This window comes from Mus caroli, unplaced genomic scaffold, assembly GCF_978045245.1.
Source record: "Mus caroli unplaced genomic scaffold, Mus_caroli_1 scaffold_4, whole genome shotgun sequence".
Lineage (NCBI taxonomy): Eukaryota > Metazoa > Chordata > Mammalia > Rodentia > Muridae > Mus > Mus caroli.
Genome location: NW_028227259.1, coordinates 22,203,453 through 22,229,514, shown reverse-complemented (window position 1 = coordinate 22,229,514; position 26,062 = coordinate 22,203,453). Strand labels below are relative to the sequence as shown.

Here is a 26,062-nt window from a genome sequence, read left to right as displayed (position 1 = left end):
GAAATCCCAATATTATGGAGGTAGAGGAAAAATCTGTCTAAGGCGAAATTGAAGTTATGGATTAACAGCTTTGGCAGAGAAGATTTCAAAACAGCCTAGTATTGTCTGGGTTGTGTGGTTATTAGTGGCCAGTCTTATGCAGATTGATAATGAAAAGGAGCAACCAAATAAGAAAAAAAATTAAATGTACAGTTTGAGAAGAAAAGGAGTATTAGGAAGTTTAATGGCGTCAAATCCAGTGCTCAGGGAAATGAAAAGTTTATAGAAAAGCCTGATGCTAAATGTAATAAAGGGAGTGATCTCAGGGCAAGAGCCCACCCAACTAAGCTTTGAAAAAGAAATAAAGAAGGGTTCAGGACCAGGTATGGTGCCGCACACCTTAACCCCAGCCCTTAGAGGCAGAGGTAAGTGGATCTGTTAGTTTGAGGTCAGTGTGGTCTACAGACCAAGTTTCTGCTGGCCAGGCTTAGACAGTGAAAGAAACAATCAAAGACATAAAGCTGGTAAAAATGTATTTGAATGAAGGGCCATATTCCAGCCCCAGCAAGCAGCAGAACTTGGTAGCTTCAGACACATAGTTCTGGCTTTAGTGTCAAGAATACAAAAAAGGGATTATGTAATCACTTTGTGAGACTAAAGAAAGCCACTAAAACCAGGCATATGCCGGGGGTGTCTCTGAATGGTGGCCCGAAGAGGCCATTGCATGAAGCTATGAAGGTCAAGCCTGGCTTGCCTTGGAGACCCCAAGATGCTGAGATACCAGAGCTGTACAATACCTACTGAGGAGAGCTGCTAACAGCAAGTGGAACCAGTCCAAGAGAAAGAAGTGTGTTACAGTCAACAAAGCTGAAAAGAGTTGGACATCTGAAGAGCACGTTGACATCAGACATGGGATGCAGAGTCTGGAGTTTTCCCAGCTGGATTTTATTTCCTCACTGGGCCCCCTCTCCTCCCTTTTGGAACAGTAATGTATATCCTGCACCATCATGTGTTAGAAATATGCGATCTGCTTTTTGATTTTGATTATAGGGATTACAGATAAAAGATTGCCATCAGTCTAATAGCCTTTAAACTTTAAACACTGTTGAGACTTTGATAGGCTATGGTGACTTTTGAAGTTGGACTGAATGCTGTTATGCATTATGGCATGGCTATGAGCCTATGGTGGGCTGGGAGTGGAATCTGGTGATTTGAATAAAAATGGCCTCTATAGGCTCACAGGAGCATGTCTCCATTAGGAGATATGGTCTTTGAAGGAGGTATGTCCTTGACGGTGAGCGTGAGATTTCAAATGCTCAACCCAGGTCCACTGTCTTCTCTCTCTCTCTCTCTCTCTCTCTCTCTCTCTCTCTCTCTCTCTCTCTCTCTCTCTCTCTCTCTCTCTCTCTTCCCCCCACCCCCTTTTCCCTGCTGCTGCCTGCTGATCTAGATTTAGACCTCTCAGTCTCCTCTACCATATCTGCCACACTGTCATGCTTCCCACTATGATGACCACAGACTAAACCTCTGAAGCTGTAAGCCAGCCCCAATTGAATGTGGTCCTTATAAGGGTTGCTATGGTCCTGGTGTCTCTTCACAGCAATAAAGACCCCAACGAAGACAGCATACACCTGTGATTGCAGCACTTTGGAAACTGAGGAAAGAGTTTGAGGCCAAGATAGGCTATGTATGAAACCCTGACTCAAAATAAGCAAACAAAAAATAAATAAGTAGATAAGTAAGTGAAGATGTGGAGGTTAGATGAAGGTAAAAGTGGGATGTAAAACAAAAACAAAACAGAAACCAAAAAATCAAACAAAAAGAAAAAAACACAAAACAAAAACAAAAAGCCCCACACAAAACAAAACAACAACAACAAAACACAAAGCACACAAAACAAAACAAAAAAACACCCAACCAAACAACAACAAAAAAACCCTAAACACAAAACAAATAAAAACAAAATAAAAAATAAAACAAACAAAACACCCTGCTTTTAAAGATGAGACCTTTTCCACCCAGAACTGCAGTGAGCTCTTTCTCTTTGCCTTTCAGGAATAAAGGAATACCTTTCCTTTATAATGTGACAATCTTAATGGTTTGTTTGTTTTTTTGTTTGTTTGTATTGGTTTTGTTTTGGTTTTGGTTTTGGTTTTAGTTTTTTCAAGACAGGGTTTTTCTGGCTGTCCTGGAACTCTCTCTGTAGACCAGGCTGCCCTCGAATTCACATAGATCCACCTGCCTCTGAGCACTGAGATTAAAGGTGTGTGTCACAATGCCTGGCTTAATTTTTTTTTTTTTTTTTTTTTTGGTTTTTCGAGACAGGGTTTCTCTGTATAGCCCTGGCTGTCCTGGAACTCACTTTGTAGACCAGGCTGGCCTCGAACTCAGAAATCCGCCTGCCTCTGCCTCCCGAGTGCTGGGAGTAAAGGCGTGCGCCACCACGCCCGGCTCTGGCTTAATTTTTATACCCTTCTATCTTCCTGACTTTACCATGCTGGTGATCTTATCAGCTTTATTAATCTGTTTAAAGTTATCTTTATAGCTATCTACATCTAGGTAGAAATTTTTTATATTAGAATATACGGAACGTATAATCCGCCCATTTTTTTTCTTCAACATTTTATAATCAAGTAAAGCCCTTCAAACAGTGAAAGAACATGGCTCCTGTGTCTATGCCTTCACTCAGTCCGGCTCCCTCCCACTCTCCTGTCAGCTCCCACATTGTGAAATATCCCCCAGGAGAGGAAATGAGCAGCCTCTGGAGGACCTCACGATGTGAGGCCTCTGTAAGGATCTGCAAGTTTGAGTCTCAAGTGTGAGGGTTGGTGTTTCCGCCTTTGCTTTCCGAAGAATTCCACAGGCAATCAGTGTTCTTTGTTCCTTGATTGAGGAATTCACCACTGAAACCATGTGGCCTTGAGTTCACTCTGTGTGATGGTGGATAGAACATTCAATGTGGCTTTAACTTGGATTTTTAAAATTCTCGGTATCAGTTATTCATGCTTTCTCACCATTTTCTTGGTAACCCAATCATGGGTTTGCCAATTTTGTGTTGTTTCTATTTGGGGGCAACCACAGATACTATGAACATTTCTGTGCCAATTTTTACATGGACGAGCATTTTCATTTGTCCTGTGTGCGCCCTGGAGCAGGAGCTGAACTGCTAGACTCTGTGTAATGTCCTTCTGGGAAGTCTTGGGCTGTTCTCCGGTGTCCATCCCGCTCCTCACTGGCCCAGGCCATGGCAGTCCCTGCCAAGCCAGAGATGACACTTCTGTTCTTGAGGCCAGCACATTGCAAGTGGTTTTGCTGTGCACAGCACTCTGCCGTGGTTTGGAGTTGCATGTCCGCATGACCGTTGCACTGAACATTTTTCAGTCCTTACCAGATAACTCTCTTTTCTCTGGCTGCTAAAATCTGACACCTTGTTCTTCCCATTGACTTTGCATATTTTTGTGTTTTCACCCAAGAAACTTTTTAATCTGAGGTAACTATGTTTTCTTCTAGAAGTTTTATAGTTTAAGGTTTTACAGTTGCCTGTTGTATACAATTCAACTTAATTTTGAATATGATTTGAGGAATCAGTGATTAATCTCCTCCCCCCATAAATTCCAAGCACCTTCTGTTGAAAGGTTACTTTACCTATTGAGTTTTAAGTGGCTTGGTGTTAAAAATAAATGTAACTGACCCTGTGTGGGGCTCTATCTAACTGGCCTGTTCTAGGCTCTCTGATCTAGCAGTCCTTGTATCAATCTTTTGCCAGTACTAACCTGTTTTCATTACTGATGCTCAGTGTCTCAAGTAGCATCCAGCTTAAGGCTGGGAAGGGGAGACAGAGTCCAGGTACCATTTGATCTCAAAGCTCACCACTACAATGACAAGCGTCAGTCTACAACACTCACATCAGGTACTGACTCCGAAGCAGGTGGCAGAGAGGTTCACAGGCAAGACTTGTAATCTGTCCATCACTCAGTGTGTCTCAGGTGGCAGTTCCTTCCTCTGGATCTTTTTATCTCTCTGCAGCCAAGGTGTCAGTCAGTTGTCCTCTGGTTGGAGAGCAAGACAGCATGACAGTTTTCACCATCACAGCATCAAGGTCTCTGCCTGCCTGCTGTGAACCTCTGCTTTCGTTAGCTACAAAGGGCAGCCACACTCTAGTCAATCACGCTCTTGCATCATTATATAGTACGTCAGGCTTGCCTGATACATGAGCTGGCTGCTCCTCCCTGTAACATCCACCTGAGTCCTATTCTTATTTCTTATTTACATGCTCTCTACATTCTATCCCCTGAATCCTCATGGCACTTGAAGGGGTCATGGGGGACACACAAGGGCACATAGGCCAGGGGTACCAGAGTCATGTGGCACATTTTCTGTAAACTCGGTTTTGCACAGCTTGAATGGTGGCCTAATTAGCCTCTCCAGTCTTGGTGGGAGGTTACACCTTTTGCACTTGTTAAAATTGTGACTGGGAGAGGAGGGTTCCATGTAATATAAGCATTAAGTTGAAACAGGCTTTCCTCTAAAATTGGTTTTACCAATTGTCTTGTTCAATATGCTTCTAATGTTTTTGGATAATGGGGTGCTATGGTAGATTTAGCTCCATACCAGTCTCCATGGAGCAAGGCTTTTGCAGATTCACCATCATGTACAATCAGCTTTGCACAGATCACATTGATAATGACTGCCTTTGTTTGTATAGACTACAAAAATGGAGGCTGTGCACTGGAGTGCCTGTCTAACTGGTTCCTCACATAGTGGGTATCTGGCCATTGGCAAGTGGAAAGCAACAGTATTGCTGTTTTACTCAGACAATTATAAGCTATATTGGTGGTCTGTGTCCCTGCAATGTTGTCTTCTACTCCTTCCAGGTAGCACATGTGTGTTGTAGTGCTACACATGCAAGATTGTGGTTTTCTCCCTGGTGTCGCTGTTGCTGTCCATGGTTATGAAATGGGGTCAGTAAGCACTCATGGCTGTAATGCTTTACACCCAATGCCATTGTTTTCCACTGTTGTTTTAGGTGTGGGAATTTTTTAGTTTTCTTTTATTTTTTTTATTTTATCATATTCTTTAAATTTTATAAAATATTGTAACAATAAAATGAGTATTATAAAAGTTGTTTGATATAAAGCAACAGTCAATTGAACAGTCTTGTGCAGATACTGAAAATACCTATGTTTTTCTCAATATAAATTTTAAATAACTCCAAAGTAACTGTATGATATTTTAAAATAATATATCACTATTAGGTTTTTTAATGAACATAAATAGATAAAGTCTTTTTGTTTGTTTGTTTGTTTGTTTGTTTTGTTTTTAGTAGAGCTTAAAATCTTGGCTTTTATTGTGGTACAAACCCAAAATAAGAACAATTTTTAGACATTGGAGTTCGTTGTGATAAGGCTGTACTTCAACGTCCTTCACATCACCAAGGGATTTTACCTCCATAGTAGATAAACTAAGAGTTGACAGTTCTGCTGCACCAAGGAATGAATTGTAGGCAAAATTTTTGGACACAGATTTCCTGCTATGGTCAAAGCTATTTGGCTTGAGTGATTGTTGTCATTCTCAGCCCACAGGGAACAGGCTACATTCATTTTAGAAATGGCATATGTATTAAGATGGTCTATCCATGAAGTCATTCATCAACTGTTTCAATGAACAATGGCTCTGCTTGGAGGGTAACATAGACATTAGGTGAGGATAAGATTCTGGTTCATTGGCTGTGATGATTTTGAAAAGCATTCATCTCAGAAAAAGAATAACTTATAAGGTCCTCTTCTTCAGAATTGATACAATAATTATTCAGTCTCACTCTTTGTTGTTCTCTTACAAGCCACCTCTCAAATTAATTGTCTATGTTTCTTTTGGCTGCATAAATAATTTTGAAATATGTAAGCTGTTCTGAAAACCATAGTATTGTGTAAAGCATCAAATAAACAATCCTACTAATAGAGAGGCTGAGATAGGAGAACCATGATTTGAAAACCATTATGTGGTACACAACAAGACACTGTCATGTACAAACAAGCAGAAAGTGTATATGGATTGTACAATATTGGACCTATCTCTCCAATTACCAGAGAGACCACTGGATGACAGACAACAAGTTTCTAATTCCTCATATTTTTAATTTCAATCAATTAGGATATAATGGTAGTATTAATTTTCATGTTAAGAGATATTAAGGAAAAGTGATGTGGACAAAGAGGAACACTCCTCCATTGCTGGTGGGATTGCAAGCTGGTACAACCACTCTGGAAATCAGTTTGGTGGTTCCTCAGAAAACTGGACATAGTGTTACCTGAGGACCCAGCTATACCACTCCTGGGAATATACCCAAAAGGTGCTCCAATATGTAATAAGAATACATGCTCCACTATGTTCATAGCAGTCTTATTTATAATAGCCAGAAGCTGGAAAGAACCCAGATGTCCTTCAACAGAGGAATGGATACAGAAAATGTGGTACATTTGCACAATGGAGTACTACTCAGCTATTTAAAAGGATGAATTCATGAAGTTCTTAGGCAAATGGATGGAACTAGAAAATATCATCCTGAGTGAGGTAACCCAATCACAAAAGAACATACATGGTATGCACTCACTGATAAGTGGATATTAACCTCAAAGCTACAAATACCCACGATACAATTCACAGACTACATGAAGCTCAAGAAGAAGGAATACCACAGTGTGGATACTTCAGTCCTTCTTAGAAGGGGGAACAAAATACCCATTGGAAGAAATACATAGACAACGTTTGGGAAAGAAACTGAAGGAAAGGCTGTCCAGTGACTCCCACACCTGGGGATCCATCCCATATACAGTTACCAAACCCAGACACTGTTGTGGATGCCAACAAGTGCTTACCAACAGGAGCCTGATATAGCTCTCTCCTGAGAGGCTCTGCCAGAGCCTGACAAATACAGAAGTAAATGCTTACAGCCATCCATTGAACTGAGCACAGGGTCCCCAATGGAGGAGCTAGAGAAAGGACACAAGGAGCTAAAGGGGTTTGCAGGAACAACAATATGAACCAACCAGTACCCTCAGAGCTCCCAGGGGCTAAACCACCAACCAAAGGGTACACATGGAGAGACCCATGTCTCCAGCCGCATGTGTAGCAGAGGATGGCCTTGTGGAGCATAAATGATAGGAAAAGCCCTTGGTCTTGTGAAGGCTCGCTGCCCCAGTGTAGGGGAATGCCAGGACAAGGAAGCAGGAGTGGGTGGGTTAGTGAGCAAGGGAAGGGGTGATGGGATGGTGGGGTTTCAGAGGAGAAATGAGGAAAGGGGATAAAATTTGCAATGTAAATAAAGAAAACCTCTAATATTTTTTTAAAAAAAGGAAAAGTGATTGTTACTTCCTGTGATTTTTGTTGTTAGAGGTGGAATTATGTTTGTGTGGGTTTGTTGAAAGATTACTTTCTTGCTTCTTCTAGGGTATAGTTTTGCTCCTTATGTTGGTGTTTTCCATCTGCTATCCTTTGTAGGGCTGGATTTGTGGAAAGATATTGTGTAAATTTCACTTTGTCATGGAATATCTTGTTTTCTCCGTCTATGGTAATTGAGAGTTTTGCTGGGTATAATAGCCTAGGCTGGTATTTGTGTTCTCATAGGGTTTATATGACATCTGCCCAGGATCTTCTAGCTTTCATAGTCTCTGGTAAAAAGTCTGGTGTAATTCTGATAGGTCTGCCTTTATATGCCTTTTTCCCTTACTGCTTTTAAAATTCTTTCTTTGTTTTGTGCATTTGGTGTTTTGATTATTATGTGACGGGGGAATTTCTTTTCTGGTCCAAACTATTTGGAGTTCTATAGGCTTATTGTATGTTTATAGGCATTTCTTTCTTTAGGTTAAGGAAGTTTTCTTCTACAATTTTGTTGAAGATATTTACTGGCCCTTTAAGTTGGGAATCTTCCCTCTCTTCTATACCTATTATCCTTAGGTTTGGTCTTCTCATTGTGTCCTGGATTTCCTGGATGTTGTGGGTTAGGAGCTTTTTGCTTTTTGCATTTTCTTTGACAGTTATGTCAATGTTTTCTATGGTATCTTCTGCACCTGAGATTCTCTCTTTTATCTCTTGTATTCTGTTAGTGATGCTTTCATCTATGACTCCTGATCTCTTTCCTATGTTTTCTATCTCCAAGGTTGTCTTGCTTTGTGATTTCTTTAGTGGTTCTAGTTCCATTTTCAGATCTTGAATGGTTTTGTCCATTTCCTTCATCTGTTTGGTTGTGTTTTCCTGTAATTCTTTAAGGAATATTTGTGTTTCCTCTTTAAGGGATTCTATCTGTTTATTTGTCTTCTCCTGTATTTCTTTAAGGGAGTTATTTATGTCCTTCTTAACGTCCTCTATCATCATTGTGAGAATTGATTTTAGATCTGAATCTTGCTTTTCCAGTGTGATGGTGTGTTCAGGACTTGCTATGGTGGGAGAATTGGGTTCTGATGATGCCAAGTAACCTTGGTTTCTGTTGCTTGCTTATGTTCTTATGCTTGCTTTCCACCATCTGGTTAACTCTAGTGCTACCTGCCCTGGCTATATCTGACTGGAGCCTGTCCTTCCTGTGATCCTGGGTGTGTCTGAGCTCCTGGGAGTCAAGCTGCCTCTGGGACCCTAAGAACCTGGTGTGACCAAGCTCCTGGGATCCTGGGATCCTGGGTGTGTTATGGTGTCTGGGAGTAGAGCTTCCTCTGGCTATTGTGGGACTCACTGCGAATTTTGCACCCAAGGTCTGCTCAGGGCACTGGCCCAGACAGACCAGAAGGAACCTGTGCCACTGAACTGGTGGAGTTCCTGTGTGCCTGGGTCACACTGGTCCCAGTTACTCCCCAGGAATTTTTTAGGTTTAATACCATAATCCCAAGAATAGTTCATTGAATGGCATTAGGTTGCCATACCATGGTAAATTAGGGAATTGTACTACAAATAGCCAATTTGTTGTGTTCCATTCCTGTCTTAAAGTTTCACCTAGTTTTGCTTTCAAGGAATTGGGGCATCTGTTCCCATATGGCTTGGGCAAAGGTGGGATCCCTGATCATAGGGGCCAGGGTTGAACAGGTATGCTAGGGCAGTGTGTCCAGTTCATCTCTTTACATAGATTTATTATGGTTATGGTGGTTATGGGTTGTGTGGCTGAATCTATATCACCAGCATCCTCCTCATCTACCTCTTCTTCATAATCATATTCATAAATCTGTTCTTCCTGTTATACTGATAACCAAGTTCTCCAGAGCATCTCTGGTTATGGGTCAAAGCACAACTTTAAGAATGTGGAACTGATGGCCACTTCACAGTCACAGGTTATTTCCGTATCTATGCCTATATATGTAGTTGAATAACCATTTGAATTTTTATAGATGTTGTGAGGGCTTTCTCCAATGGTTATTGAAGCTCTAGCTTTGGAAGCATTGGTATACAATTCATTAAAATGGCATTTTAGTGGATTTTGCTCATGAATGTTAGTATTGTTTCCATCTGCATTGTCTAACATGTAGGTCTTAAAGGGATGTGCTGGTTTGGTGGCTTCTCTGAATTGGTCATATCCTTTAAACCATCCATAATTTAAACAATAAGCATATTTCTGCCAAATGGAATGGGTGCTACCAATAAATCATGTCCAGTATCTCTCATCTGTCCAATAACCTGGCAATTTTTAAAAATCTGATCCTGTAATAGTGGGGCAGCTGGTGGCATTAAAATGTTGGGAGGGTGGGTGCGTTCCAACATTTGGTACTGTGGTGGCTGGTGGAGTTCCTGCGTGCCTGGGTCCCACTGGGTCCCATTTTGTTGAGTGAGTACTAGCACTGCTGGTTTCTGTGGCTCCTGTGCTGACCACTGTGCATGAACCTAAGGTGCTGGTGGCTCCTATATTTGTTGGTGCACTGGTTTCAGTGCTCCCAGTTGTATTGTTGCTTGATGTTCCCTGACATAATCCCAAAACAGTAAGAGCCACAAGAATAATGGTGCTAATATGCTTGCAGCCATAACCACCCATGGAGAGGTCATAGTAATTATGGCTATACCTGCTATTGCTCCCAGGAATGTATACAGGATAGGCATGCTGAGATGTTTCCACATTCAAGTTATAATTAGTATTGCTGTTTTCCAGTATGATGCTTATGAAGTCAATACCAATACCAAGAGGATTGCCAGGGTACCTTAACTTGTATGATGATGTAGGAACCGGGTCCAGCAAATAGTCCAATTGATGAATTTTATTCCTGCCAACTTCATGTTGGTTATGTTTGTCCCTTGACTTATTTGGTTGCACAGTGTGTTGGAACATTTACCATCAGCACTACAGTATAAACAACGATAACTACTATAACTATTGCTAATATTACATATATATGTGTATATATATATATGTGTGTGTGTGTGTGTGTATATATATGTATGTATGTATGTATGTATGTATGTATGTATGTATATGAAGCTTTTGTATAAAGTTCTACTAAGACACACAGTATGTCACACATTATCTTCCAGTCTAGACAGTCCTAGGTCTGCTTTACCTTGTGTAATCTAGATGGTGTTTCCCTGCCCTTGGATCACCACCTCTGCTGCTTTAAGTATCTGACCCATTTTATTCCTGTGAATGCATTTGTAGTCCCTAATTAGTAATTTATCCTGTTCCATTGGGTATTCTATATCTATGTTATACTTTATTCCCTCTTGTATTAGGGATTCCCTATTCAATCTTGGTCTAATGTTCAGTTCACACTTATCTCTGCTTGCTAGCTTAGTTTTGAGCAGGCCATTAAATCTTTCAATGGCTCATGCTGCTGTTGGCAGATAGGCCATGTGATATTCCCATTGTATATTCATAATCTTACCAAAAAAATTAACCTATCTCCCTATGAAATGCATTCCTTGATCAGGTTGCATACTATTTAGGGTTTCATAGTGGGAAATCCAATCCTATGATGTGAGTATGGTTAAAGATTGATTTGGGTGTGACCCACTTTTGGCAGACCCTAATCCAGTACATATGTCTACCAAGATGCATGCATATGCTCCTTTCTATCGTTTTGATGGTCCTATAATGTCTATTGGTAAGGTATGATTGATATTCAGCCTATGCCCTGTTTCCCTTATAATTGTGTATGAACCTAGTTCTATCTCTTGGGCAACATTTGCACTGGTTTGTTGAATTCTTAATCCTTTTCCATTTCTACCTGAAAACCAATGAAACGTGGCATGTGTTTCTGCATACCCATGTACTTTTAATATTTCTTCAGTGGTAATCTCTAAGTCTCTAGTTGGTATTGGCTTCCATTTTGCTTTAAAGTCTTAACTTGTTGGAGCCTATCTGTTCTGCCCTCCAGTTTTGTTTTAATCTAATTACTAGGCTCGGTAATTCATCCATTGTATCATTATGTCCATATTGGTCTCCTTCTTTATTAATTAGCATGGGCATCCACATGATATACATCTACCTTAACTTCTTTGGCTATATCATATAATTACTCCCAAAATTCCTTGGACCATATATTCTTTGCCATTAATTTTCCAGTAGTTTGCTTTCTGTTTTCCTGACCACATGGCTGTACCATTGGCTACGCACCATGAGTCAGTGAACAAATGTCGTATCTTTTGCTTCTCTTTGAGGCTTTGACTTGCTGCTAACATGGCCACTACTACTTCTGTGTATTGTGCAGATTTAGCTATTCCTTGCTCCATGATCACCATTCCATCCCCAGGTCTGTAGGCTGCTGCCTTCTACAAAACCATGTTCTGTTTACTGGTTGTGGAGTCATCCATAAACCAGGCATTAACCAGGGAAGGCTGGTACTCTCCTGTCCCCTCTCCTAGTGGTACTTGTTTCTGAGGAGGGGTGGCATTTGAGATGATTGAAAATCCCTGTGGGGTCATTGGGCAGTCGGTCTGAAGTATCGACTCCGATGCCTTTGGCACTGACTCCTTTGCAGACAGGGTACCAGAGCAAGGGAGCTCAGCCAAGTACCATTTCCATAGTAGTACTTTCCCTTCCGTGGGTAGACCAGCCCATGCTTCCTCTGGTGCCTAGATCCAATCTAGGGTCGGAATGGTGGTTCTGAGTATTACTTGGCTGTTCTGCAGCATTCGGTGCACAGTTTTCAAGGCCTCCTATGTTATTCAAATTGTTTTCTCAACTAGAGAGAATTTGTTTTCCAAGCATGGAAGCCTACTGTCCATTATCTACCATTTACTTTTCACAAAGATATTCCAGTTCCCATACTGTTTTAGGTACAGTATGTGCAAATATACTATATCCTCTGGTTGGATGTATTGATGCTTAGACTATTCCTTTATATACTCTAGTACTGTTTCCACAGCTTGTTCTTGGGGTTTATTCCAAATAAAATCATTTGCTTTCCTTGTAATACTATACAAGGGTTGCAAAATGACTTGTAAATATGGTATATGTTATCTCTGATATCCAAATAATCCTATAAGATGTTGTATATCAGCTTCATTGGCTGGTGTTTTAAGCTGTTGTAATTCACTTATGACTGCAGTAGGTATTTTTGACCCTGGAGTGGACCACCCAAGAACTTAACCTTTGTATCTGGTCCTGATAGCTTATTATTATGGATGGTCCAACATTATCTCTCAATGCTTGTATGGTTTGGTCTACTGGTTTGCTTGGGGTTTTTTTATATATTTCCTTTTCATTTTATTATCAAAAGGTCATCAACATACGAATATAGTTAGGACTGGTATGACCTTATCCAGTGACCATCTTAGAACACTGTGGGCAATTATTGGGTAGTCTTAGAAATTAGTACTGTCTTGCTTGCCAAGTGAATGTGGTGTATTCTCTGCTTTGTGGGTGCAGTGCTATGCTAAAGTACATGTCTGATAAATCTGTAGTTGACAACCATCTTGGTTGCTTTCTTAATCCTCAAGAAAATATCTTCTATAGCTGGTAAATGTCCTGGCATTTTAGGGAACAATTCATTAATTCTCCTATAATCTACCATCATTCACCATTTACTATTTGGTAAACTGGACTCTTCAAATTGAAGCTTTGCGTTGGTTTAATTATTCCTTCCTTTTAGTAGGGTTTAATGGTTTCAGATATCTCCTCATTCCTCCTTTAATTGGGTATTGTGACATAAATGAGGGTTTAACTGTTGGTAGTCTTATAGGTTCTATTGTTACTCCTACTAGATTACCTTTTACTTTGGCAATCCTTTTTAAATTTAGAAAATCACAAAAAAATTAAAATCTTTAAGAAGCCTAAAATATTTTCTGGTACACTGCAACATGCAAAATCCATGGGAATTATTTTGTCATATACCATTAATTCTAACTTACAGACAGACAGGTATTATGGATTCTCCTGTAACTCCTTCTATAGTGTCTGGCAGTCCTGTATATATGTTAACATCACTGCCTGTGTCAATTAGCCATCTAACATTTATCTTCTTATTCTTATGGGAAACATAATATATGGTGTTACTGGTGCCTGACTTGATTCCTGATGAAAGGTATACGTGTTTGCCTTCTCATAGTGAGGCACTGATATGTGTTTGCCTTGTCATAGTGAGGCACTGATATGTGTTTGCTTTGTTATACTGAGGCGCTGATATGTGTTTGCCTTGTTATAGTGAGGTACCAATATTTGGTAACAATGCTCCTCATTATTGTTACCAAATATTGTGAATCTTGGAAGATGTCACTGGGAGGGATATGGCTGTCTTGCCCAGGCCCTGCGTTAGGTCATAGTGAGGTGCTGATATGTGTTTGCCTTGTCATAGTGAGGTGCTGATATTTCCTTTGTGATGGCTTTCTGTCCCTAAAAAAGGCTTAGGTTTGTTCCTTCAAAAAATCTTATTTTGTGTACCCCTCTGTGGGGTTCTGTTTACAAATAGCATTCCAGGTTTTCTGCCAAAGGTCTAATGTTTGTAAATGGTCTGAAAAATCTGAGTGTTCTCTTTGATTTAAATGGATTTCTATTTACATTTAATGATACTACTTTTTCTTGGTCTAACTCCCTCTATCCTTTAAATAAATCAATTACCTCAGAAACATTTCTGCAATTTAGAAGTGGTCCTGCCAAATTAATTCTGTGTGGCGGTGCCCCCTTAATTAAAATTCTTTTGAATTGTGGTATAAGCAGAGCATCCTGTGGTGTGTCTACTTCATTATGTATAAACCACAGTACTCCTAGTTGCCTCATGAGCTGAATGGCCTCTTGGAAAGTGTTCCATTTTGCTGCTTCCTCACGTTGTGTAAGGTCTAAAGATGGAAATGCGCATCTCCAGGCTGTGGTTATCCAGTCCAGGAGAAGGTGCACATCGCCTGGAGCAGTGCCTAGGACTTGCTCTAAAGCTTCATACACTGCTGGGTTTCTACTATATTCTTAATTTTCCTCACCTCTAACTCTGACAGCGTGACTGTGTCTGTCCTTTCCCCCTGAGCTTTATCATACAGGATGCATCCTCCATTCCATCTGGACATATTCTTTTCTCAACTGACTGAGTTCTTGAGGAGTGCAAGGTCTCATTTCTATTTGTTGCTCAAAATGCTCCTCATCATTGTTATCAAATATTGTGAATCTCGGAAGATGTCACTGGGAGGGATATGGCTGTCTTGCCCAGGCCCTGGGTTAGTACAGCATCTTTGAAAGGATTGTTTGCCACCCCCATTTCTTAGTTCCTCTACGGTTTTCATCAGTATTGCTTGCACTTCTTTACTAGCCGCATGCTCTAGAGTGGCTCTACTACTGGTGGACTTGTTAGAAGGACCTCAATTTTCACTTCTCTAAACCCAGCTTTCCTTTTGGCTTTATTCTTTGTTCCAAACCATTTCCTCTCTGTGGGATCCATGGCATCTGGACTTACTTTCATGGCTTTGAAGCCACTAAGTAGTTTCTTCATTCTAGTGTTATATACGTTAGGGAGTATAGAACTTAAATTTTTTTATATAACACCCAAAGTTAGTTTGGGGTGGGTTTCTTATTACTTTTTCCAATAATATATCTGCCCTTCTCACCAGGCTTGTGGCCAACCAGTCTTTCCTGGCTGGGTTCCTCTGCACCTTCTGCTCTTCCTACAGCGTAGGCAGCAGTTGGCATCAGGTGTTGGTAACAGTAGTGATGAGTCCCTCACCTCTGGCTCTTCCTATGTCGTAGGCAGCAGCTGGCTTTGGAGTGATGGTCCCTTCTTTCACTATCTCCTTTAGCTCTCTGCCTAGTTCTGCTCCTGGACTGCAATTAATTTTGTATGACCAAAGGCTTGTTGCCAATTTGCTGAAATTTAGAATAATTAGGACTATTATGGTCCTTAGAGGGTTCATTTTCCTTCTCAGGGTTCCATCTTGAAGGTAGAATCCTGCCAACTATGCCAACTATCATGAGTCATGTCCAGCTTAAGGCTGGGAAGGACAGACAGAGTCTAGATCTCAAGGTTCACGACATACACGTGGGGTAGCTGACTCAGAAGCAGGTGGCAGAGGGGCTCACAGGCAAGGCTTGCAATCTGTCTGTTGTCTGTGTGTCTCAGGCAGGGACTCCTTACTCTGGATCCTCTTATGTCTGTGCAGCCAGGGTAGCAGTCAGTTGTGTTGGTCAGTGTTCTACTCCACCACTGGCATGGCCACTGGGGAGGTGAAATGCAGGGAGCTTGACTGCTTTTATCCCAAGCCCAGTGCTGGGCTTTAGAGAAGAGCTTAGACCCCACTCCGACTCCAGGAGTGGGAGAATGTAGTCTGAGATGTGGGAAGCCAAAGTCGGTATTTCCCAACCCCAAGACATCTAATCGCCGCTAGAGTACCACACAGAGGAGTGGGAACCCGCGACGAGGGGGAAGGGATGGGAACTTTGGCTTAGCTCATAGGCAAAGGTGGAAGCAGCTGCCCAGAAATGCAGAGAAGCCGAGGCTCTACGGACGAAGGCTTTCTCCACGCTCCCCACGGTGGTGGTGGATGAAAGAGACAGTCCTCGGTTCCAAACTAGTTATTGGTTGTTCATTGTGGAAAATGGATGCGTACCACTTTTTCAGGGGGGGACCAGAGATTAAATACCTTCTGCAAGGAGGAATATCCAGGAAGGGAAGCTTATTGACTAAACCCTCAGGGCCTCTGGGTACCTCGTTAGCAAGTAGAGCTCTGTTCTGGGGCAATGTGACCACAGATCTGTTTCCTTATGTGGGAAGTGTGGCACATGTTCCAGGCCAGGAATCTGGCAGGGAGCAGGGAGCTGCCTACGGACTCAGGTGTGTACCCCGAGTTTCCGGAGACTCAGACTCACTCTACCAAGTTTCCTAGCAAGGTCCACTGTCCCACAAGTTGTTTTCTGGTCAGAGGGCAAGACAGCACAACACTCTTCACTGTCGAGCATCAAGGTCTCTGCCTGTCTGCTGCCAGCCTCTGCTTTCATTAGCTACAAGCTAGCATTACATCATTACATAGCACTTCATTCTTATCTGCTACACACAGAGCTGGCACGAGCTGCAGAGCTGGCGTGAGCTGGCTGCTCATCCAACTTTTATCTACTACACACAGCTGACATGAGCTAGCAGCTCCTTGATATAACATCCAACTCAGTCCTGTTCTTATTTCTTATTTACATTCTGTCTGCACACAGGGAGTCTCAGCTGTGGCTTCGGCTAGCTAGTTTGATGGCAACAAGCTAGTCATCTGAGAGGAAGACACCTCAACTGATAAAATGCCTCCATTGCGCTACAGGCAAGCCTGTGGGGCATTTTCTTAATTAATCATTGATAGGGGAGGGCGGGGCCCAGGCCATTGTGGGTGGGGCCATCCCTGGGCTGGTGGTCCTAGGTTCTATAAGAAAGTGGGCTGAGCAAGCACCAGGGAACAAACCAGTGAGCAGCACCTTCCATGGCCTCCGCATCAGCTCCTGCCTCCAGGTTCCTGCCCTGTGTGAGTTCTACCCTTTGATGATGAACTGTGATACGGAACTGTCAGTGAAACAAACCCTTTCCTCCCCACGTAGCTTTTGGTCATGGTGTTTCATCACAGCACCGGTGGGTTACCCTGCAGAGGGCACTGCCTGCTGCTCTCCGGGCCTTGCCTGGTCTACATCACACATTGCGTGCTTACCATTCTGTACAAAACAATTTTTCAATTCCCTACTAATTTTTCTTTAAATTTCTAAATATTTAAGATATCTTTTAAGAAACCGATATCTATTTTGATTCTCATTTTCTTTTTATTATGTTACGTGTTATGGTTTAATAAATGTTCTGCCTTGGTGAATGTATATATGCATTTATGCAGTTATAAGATGTAATACTAAATATGACTGTCTTAGTGTAGGTTTTAGGACTACTCAAATCCTATCTTTGCTGAGATTTGTCTGCCCTGCAAACCCCTCCCCGTCTGCGCTGCAGTGCTGACTGGCCTGCCCTTGTTCCATAATTGCTGTGAGCGTGCAATGGCGTTGCTGAATTTTCAGCCTCATCATGTTTTAACACATCTTAATTTTACTTTAATTATTTATTTGATTGACCAAAGAGAGGAATGCTATCTTCCTCGAATAATAGAGCCTATATTTTACTATATTTTGCTCAGATACTCCCAAACTACAGCTTGTTTATTTGTGGTAGAGTATCTTTTTAAATTTTTAAATTGTGTGTGTGTGTGTGTGTGTGTGTGTGTGTGTGAATGTGTATATATTTGTAAGTCTGTGTTTGTGGATGTGGATGTCAGAAGTCAATTCTAGGTGTCTTCCTCATTCTTTCTCCAACTTATTATTTTTCTGGAGGGGTTGCTGTTGTTGTTGTTGTTGAGACAGGGTCTTTATGTGGAGACCAGTCTGACCTTGAACTCTCAGAGGTCTTCCTGTATTTGCCTCCTGATAATGTTGTGTGCAACCACACTTGGACTCCACCTTATATTTTGAGATAAAGTTCTTACTGCCTCATCATTCTCATCTAGAGAGCTGTCCATCAAGCCCCAGGGATATTCCTGTCTTGGCCTCCCAACCCTGGGGTGACTGGCAGTTACTGACAACCCTGGGGTGTCTATCTTGGCCCCATTTAACTAAGGCCTGGAGATATACTCCCAGGTCCTCATGCTTGCATAGCAAACCTTTACTACGAGAAACATCTACCCAGGCACAATTATTTTCTGTGAACAAAATGAATTTTCAGGACTAAAGCACTTGACGGTCTTGCAAAGGGCCCAGGTTTGGATCCCAGCATCCACATGGCAGTTTGCAACCATCTATAACTCCAATTTCAGAGGATCTGGCCCCTTCTTCTGACCTCCTCAGGCTTCAGGCATGCATGTGATACACACACACACACACACACACAAACGTATACCTAAAATAAAATAAACAAACCTACAAACAAAGCTTTCCCATGATATTTTTTAAAGAATTAGTTTAGTTTTATTTTAGCAAATCAGAATTTCTCTCAATAAAATTAATTTTTGTACAAGAAATAGTAATATTCTCAATAAAAGCACAGCAATAAAAGGAAGTAAAAGACATAAAAACCTAAAAGCCAAGAAGCATCCTGGATATATTTGAGTTGGTGCATTTTAATAGAGTATGAATAATGTATTGGGAAAATATCCTTTGCCAGAAAGAAAAGAACTGACCTTAGCAAGTTGAATTAAGTCTGAGTTGTTTGGTGTGTAGACAGCCCTGTGATTTGGAAAGCAGATTTCCTACTTTGTTGTCTAATAAAGGCTTGTAGCTCTTTAATTCTGCTGATTGAATTACAAACTCTCTGGGGCATAGACTGCATTTTTTGTCAGGTTAACAGCTTGCATGAGCAGAGGGGTAGCTGCTTAGCTTCATGATTTACAGTATAAGAAAAGCACGCACAGTACACATCTTAGCGAATTTCTGCAGCCTTCCAACGAGCTGTTGAGAGGGAGAAGTGCATATTTTATGGGTCAAGAAGCTGACAGAAATAATAGCTACAATAAAACCCCTCAAGCTCCCAGTCTTCCCCGTTAGGGTTGAGTCAGGTATTCCATGCCATCACCTCTGGGACCCATGCTTTGTAGGTTCCCTAGAGTTGGAACATGAACAACCTACACGCAGGACTTCCTGCTACCTGTATGCTTCCCAGAGAGATGACAAGGGAACTGCAGATGGGAAAAGCATTTGATGTGTCTCAGGTCCTAAGGAAGCCCTATTTCCTCACACTCTGGGCAGTTAGACAAAAGGCAGCCTTCCTCAGGAATTTCCTCTCTACCAAAGGACCCACTTCCATCTTTTTACTGGAGGGAGAGGAAGGAATTTTACTGGAGGGAGAGGAAGGAAAGAGAGAAATGGCTGTCTGCAGTGCTTATTCGCATACCAGAGTACATGATGGCCTCCAGACCCAAGTGTCACAAGTACCCATTTCACATTCCAGAGCACATGCTGACATCCTGGCCCTCCCTCCTCCAGCTCATGGGCTTCCTTCCCCCTCCCCCCCCCCCCCCCGCTCCCTTACTCCCTTATAATCCTGCTATTTCAGCTATGAGCTCTCCTGGTCTCTCTCTTTTGCCCTTTCTTGGTCCTCTCTCCTTTCTCTCTCTTTCTCTCTCTCTCTCTCTCTCTCTCTCTCTCTCTCTCTCTCTCTCTCTCTCTCTCTCTCTCTCTCTCTCTCTCCCCCTCCCTCCCTCCTTCCCTTCCTCCCTCCCTTCACCCCTCCATCCATCCCTCCTTCTCTCCCTCCCTAATGCAGGGACCTCTTACCCATGGCCATATGCAATCTACCACTTTCTAACTCTGCTCTGGACTCTCCTACATGCCTATAGCTGTGCTGTCCCTCTTATCTACAATAAAAACTTTCCCCTTAGCCATACTGTGGAGCCACCAGCTTATACACTGTGCCGGACTGCCTCACCTAGAACCCTAGCACAGGCCCCCTGCACCGTGTGTTCCAGGTACCCCCCTATACTGCCAGATGCCTCCTGGAGGGAGTACTGAGTTAGTCCTGCAATGCTGCTTCTGATAAATGGCAGGACTTACAGCCACAGGACACAAGTCTTCACAATGCTCTGGGGGCATTTTGTTGCTTTGCTTTTTGTTGTTTGAGTTGAGGTTTTCTTATATCATTCCAGGCTGGCCTGGAATTAAGCAACAACAGAGCCTCCAAAATTCCTCCAACTTGCAATCCTCCTGTCTCATCCTCCCAAGTAGGAGGATTACAGCTATACGCCACCGTGCTCAGTTGCTCCATACATTTTCTACATTTTTGATCAAACAACCTTCTTGTATGCAAAGATTCTCTGTGGCCCCTGAGGAAATGTTTGGATGTGACTAAGAAATATTTGGAATCCTTTTGACACAGTGTGGGGTGCAGGAACAGAAGAGAAATTCCAGGTCAACATGCCAATGTCAGCAGCTTCCTGGAGGAAGGGGTGGAGAAGAGAAGGACAAAAACCATGGTTTTCAATCCATCATTTTCTGCAACTTCTCCCAGAGAGTCGAGCTACTCGCCAAGATGATTTCTCAGCTGGGCTACTCTTGCTTTTATATCCATGCTAAAATGAGGCAGGAACATCAAAATCGTGTTTTTCATGATTTCCGAAATGGCTTATGCCACAATCTTGTTTGCACTGATCTGTTTACCCGAGGTATTGATATACAAGCTGTGAATGTGGTAATAAACTTTGACTTCCCAAAGCTGGCAGAGACCTATCTTCATCGTATTGGAAGATCAGGTCGCTTTGGTCATCTTGGCTTAGCCATCAACTTGATCACATATGATGATCGCTTCAACCTGAAGAGTATTGAGGAGCAGCTGAGGACAGAGATCAAACCCATCCCAAGCAACATTGACAAGAGCCTGTATGTGGCAGAATACCACAGTGAGCCTGCAGAAGACGAGAAACCGTAACAAGCACACTTTGACAAACTACAGAAGGCTCTTTGGATCTGTGACACATCATTTTTGGGGGGTGCTCTTCTCTTTGTGGGTTTTTTCATCTTTATTTTGGAACTATGAAGAGTTATATAAGAGCTCAGACATTTTTCTTTTTTTTAAACTGGTGAAGAAAAACTGAAAAGAAGACATAGACCTTTTTTGTTCCACTTGTTTGCACTGTGTGCTGACTGAACATTCGTTGCACTAACTGCTGGTTTTTAAAGATGTTTTCTGGGGAAAGGGGACAAGGAAGGAGGAAAAGAAAAGAAGGGGAGAAACCCTAAAAAAAAGAGAAGAATTTGGGTGAACACGTGCACCTGTCTAAAGTTCTCCACTAGCTGACTCTACTGCATTTCAACTTCTCCCTGATTATTCATCCGTTTTTAAGCCTGAAGAGCTTATTACTTATTTGTGCGAAGTGCCTTATGCTACAAGACCATTAAGAATATCATCTTTACACACAGCCCAAGGAATCAACAGTCATGTTCTATTTTCTTTTTTATTTCTTTGCCTCTTCATTTTGGTTTCAAGTTGAAGTCTCACTTCCTGTTCTACCAGTACTCACGCCCAGGGCCGGAAGGTGGACTAGTGATGGTAGCGCCATTTTCCTTTTCTTTATATGGAGGAGTTGATTCACAACTGCAGTCCATCCACACTGTACATACATGTATTTAAAAAAAACAATACCAAGTAAAATTTTCTTCCGGGCTGAGTAGACGCACCATCGTCGCTCCCAAAGGAAAGAGCAGCCTCTCACTGCAAGAGCCAGATGATAAGCCTCTGTGCTCTACAGCAGAACACTACGCTGGCTCACATGCGTCCATGAGCAGGAAGGCACTCGCTGTAAAGACTTGTCGGAGGGAGCCTTGATCCTCTTTCCTCTGTGGCAAAGCGTGACCCGTAGAAAATTGGATGTGTATACTTGTATAAACTTTGTAAATAAGTTTTTTTTCTGGGTATATATATATACATTAAAAAAAAAACCATGGTTTTGAGCTATACTTGCATGGAAGTCAGCCACATGGTAGACAGCATATACACGGTGTGGAGGGGCCATGACAAAAAGAATGATGGAGCCCAACCTACCAGAAAAAACATACTTAGGCGTTGGCCATCAATCAGGAAGCAGACAAAAAAAGAGAAGGAAGAAGTTATATATTTCTGAGTCAAGTCTCAGAAAGGTGGGCAAGCCTAACAGAGCATTATAGAGCATCTAGCCACTGGGGACAGGAATGCTGGGGAAAGCACAGTAGTTCATTGAGGCGATCATTATTCTACCTGTGTAGCTGCACTTTGGCTACTTGGTGCTTTCTTCTTTCTTCCACCCTTCTCCACTCTTTTTCCACCTTTCAACCCCCTAACACCAGATAGAAAAGAAAAAAGGACAGAGGGGAAGGGGGTGATGACATTGTTAGACTATGATCTGATGGTTAGGGAAGCCAAGTTCCTTGGGGCAAGTTTAACCTTCATTGTCAGGATATAGAATTTCTTCTTGTTTCTTCTTTGCACACAACTACTTAACGAACCCTGACCAACAACAACTGGCAGCCCCTCCCCTGCCCCAGTAACCCATCACCCTTCTCAGGGCCTATCACTTATAGACCTTCTGAAAGGTCCCCAGAATCCCAAAGTCACACAATCACAGAAACTATCTGCAGTTGGCAAAATCACACCCCTGCCAGAACACAAGGCAAATCATTGCTGTAGACAATCTGAAGCCACCCCATATCCCACACCTTAGAAACATATAATATTTCTGGTTTTTTAAATAAACCAAAATTCCAAATTATCACTACACACCTGTCTCTTTACCATGGCTTAAGGTGAGACTGCCTTCTTAGGAGTGATCCTATTTTCCTGACCGGTGATCCCTTGGCCAGGTGATTGGCCCAACTAGATTGATTATGTGTAGTTAGGTCTCCGCCCAGGGTTTCATCCTGTTGGCCAGTTTTCCCTTAATGGGTCTTTATTGCTGCTGGGTTATAGTGGGCAAAGATTAGAGAAAAATCTACACCAGGCAAAAGAATCACAGCCACATAATAACCACAGGTGTGAAATGCTCCCAGCATCCCTGCTGAACAGAGTAAGCCATTTCTATCACTGTACTGAGCTTCAGAAAGGCACTATGGAGTTCCTCTGCTAAAATCCTCCCATTGTCTGGGTGGGGCTGGAGCCATGGCTCAGGGCTCAAGAGTACTGTTGCTCTTCCAGAAGACCTGAGATCATTTGTTCATTTCCCAGCACCCATGGTAGGTGGTTCACAGCCACTTAAACTCCAGCTCCAGGGTACCCCATACCCTCTTTTGGCTTCCTCGGATGCTGGGATATGGATCACACACACTAAATATAAACAAACAAACAAACAAATAAATAAATAAGTCTTCCTTTGTTCCCTTCATTGAATATACCCTGAAGAGCCATGCAGCCCAATAGGACTCACGTTCCCTGGCCTCATAGACATATCTGACCTTATCTGCCTACACTGTGTCACACCAGTCATGCTGCCTCACTGTCTTCATGGAACAGAATAAACTTATTCTTACCTTGAATACTACAGTTGCTGTCCCTCCCTCAGATACAACTTTTTTCCTCATTTGGTGTCTGACCAACCTCTTCTCCTGGAGAGCTTTTCCTTTCCCACCAAGCCAAACCAAGCCTTCCTTCTTTATTCTCTTCTGAGGCTTTGCCCTCCATGTTACAGCACTTGGTGCTGTGTACTGTAATACATACAGCATGTTACAGCACTTTGTGCTGTGCACTGTAACAGAGCATGTTACAGCACTTGGTGGCATGCGGTATAATACAGGCCTTTTTATTATGCTGTGAGTTGCTTCTCTCTGATGAGAATTCAGTGCATGGAGTATTCAAGTGTCCATCCTCTAGCAAACTCCTTGGCAGATAGAAGCTTCCTAAGTATCTGTTGAATACATGTGACTTGAGAAATGAGATCAGAGTTCAGGGATAACAAGGGGTAGATTTATATTCTAAACTCCTAGTCTGAAATTTTTAAAAAGAGATGACAGAGTTAGAGAATACAAAATAAGAATGGGGTAAGGCCTTTTCCTCTGTGTCTGGAAGTGCCCAGTAGAACAATTGTCTTGTCCTCCCCTCCCCTCCTCTCCTCTCTTCCTCTTCCTCTCCCCTCCTCTGCCCTCCCCTACCCTTTTTCTCCTTCCCTTCTCCCCTCCTCTTCCCTCTATTGGTTCCTATTGTGTTAAAAGTTGTGCAATAACCAAAGAGAATTGTACAAAAGGTGTCTAAGGCACAGATACCTGGACAAGGTGGAAAGATGTACGGGAACTAGATCCAAAGTCCACTTCTCTTCCTGGGCTTTGCAGCCCCTGAAAAGCTCTTTGGTGAAGCTCTTTGTAGTGACAAGTTTTGAGGATTATAGAATCCTGACTTCTTTAAAATACACACACACACACACACACACACAGAGAGAGAGAGAGAGAGAGAGAGAGAGAGAGAGAGAGAGAGAGAGAGAGAGAGAGAGAGAGAGAGAGAGAAATATTATAAGAATGTGTTTTTGTTTTAATCCCAGGTGTATGGGCTGCTTTGGACTGTCCTCAACAGTTGTCAATGATTTGCCTCATGTTCTAGTAAGGCATGTTTTTTCCAGCTGCAGATAGTTTCTGCAACTGTGTGACATTTGGAATTCTGTGAACTTTTCAGAGGTTATATACATGCCAAGCCCTGATAGGCAGGGTTGGGTGGTTGTTGGCTGTTCAGGGATGTTGATGTGGTCTGTTAGTAGTTGTGCTCAAAAAAGAGACAACTCTCCCTCCCTCCCTCTCTTCTCCCCTCTCTCTCCCTCTTTCCCTCTCCCCTCTCTATCCTTTTCTCCTCTCTATTGATTCAAGGTGAAAAGGTTTGTGTGGGGGGATGTGAAGTAAAGGGTGGGAAAAGAATCCAGAAAGTAGCAAAGGCAAAGCAATGAAGAAACAAGAAGAGAGAAATGAGATTCATAGCTCACTCTCTCGCTTGCTCGCTCTCTCTCCTTTCTCTCCTATTGATATGGGGTGAAAACAGGGGCAGGATAAAGGATGGGGAAAGAAGAACCCACAAAGTAGCTAAATCCACCTACAGCCCTTGCTGTCTGATGCCACGGGAAAGAACTTCATGCCACTAGGTATACCCTGCTGTCTTCAAAAGGCGCTGTGGTAAGCATTTTGAACAAGTTAGTCCCAGGCTAGTTGAAAAATAACTAAAGCCTCTAGAGTAGCCACAGTTGCAGTCGGCCAATTGAAGCGTGCTTTACCCCAATTGCTGTAGGGTCTTAACAGAGTCTCTCTTGAGCTCTGCCAGGCACTACATGGTTTATCCTTTTCTCCTCTGTACCATGACTCGCAACGAACGTGGCTAGCTATATGCTGGATGTTTAAACAGTTTTCAAAGTAAAGGTAGAGTTATGAAAATGCCTTCTCTTTTTGGCTAGGAGGAAGCAAGGGCAGTCGGCAGAGCCGACCCTCCATCGATTCGGACACAATCACCTGCTGGAATTTGCAGAGCCGATTTAAATATGATCATAACGTCCAGAAGTCTGTTTCTAAAATATAGAAAGGCAAGATGACAGCTCTAAGGATGCCAATTTTGAAGAACTTGGAATCTTTTCGTTTTGCATTAAACCTCGGGCTCATCTAGCTGGGTTTCCTGGTGTGACAGGAGAAAGAAACAGTAATAAAAAAAAATGGCTTCCTTGACGCTCTGGTGTTTACTGACATCTGCGATCTATATGTTGTGAGAGATCTAAAGGAGGAGGGGTATTAAGTTATGACCAATAGCCAGGGAGAGACTAGTGCTTTTCAGCAACTGCAGTAGGATGAGTTTCTATCTGAAAACAACGCTTCTAAAATCTTTCAAGGTTGTTTACCTCAATCCCTGGGGCAAAATAAGGTTTACATAAGGAAAAAGTTGGGAAAGGCTCAAAGCCATGTAGGGTGTAGGAGAGAACTTAAAAGAGCCTCACAGATCCCCGACCTGTAAGGGAGACTTTTAGTAGGCAGCAGCTGGAATCCCAGGCCTGAGGCCTGAAGGACCACCCAAGTTTTCAGTATACACTGGTCCCTCCCCAGGACTGTTTGCTAACATTCACATATGGAAATCTTTTTGTGGGGTAGTGTTTATATATAAGTACCTGACACAGAACTAGAGCTTAACAAAGCCTGATCCTGCTGGAATGAAAATTAAGAAGAAAGAAACTTGCATCCTCATTTAGCTCTTTCTGCCGTTGCTAAGGATGGTCT

The 26,062-nt window shown here is 42.3% G+C and overlaps 1 protein-coding gene across 1 annotated transcript in view; it reads left to right on the top strand.

The window, feature by feature from the left end:
• The window catches only part of Hycc1 (hyccin PI4KA lipid kinase complex subunit 1), a 127,194-nt gene extending 101,697 nt beyond the window's left edge, over positions 1-25,497 (top strand). Inside the window, exon 11 of the mRNA XM_085836514.1 lies at positions 25,255-25,497. Within this exon, the coding sequence (XP_085692640.1) occupies positions 25,255-25,376 (122 nt within the window). The 3' untranslated portion in view covers positions 25,377-25,497. The remainder of the gene's footprint in view (positions 1-25,254) is intronic.
• Positions 25,498-26,062: the final 565 nt, after the last annotated feature.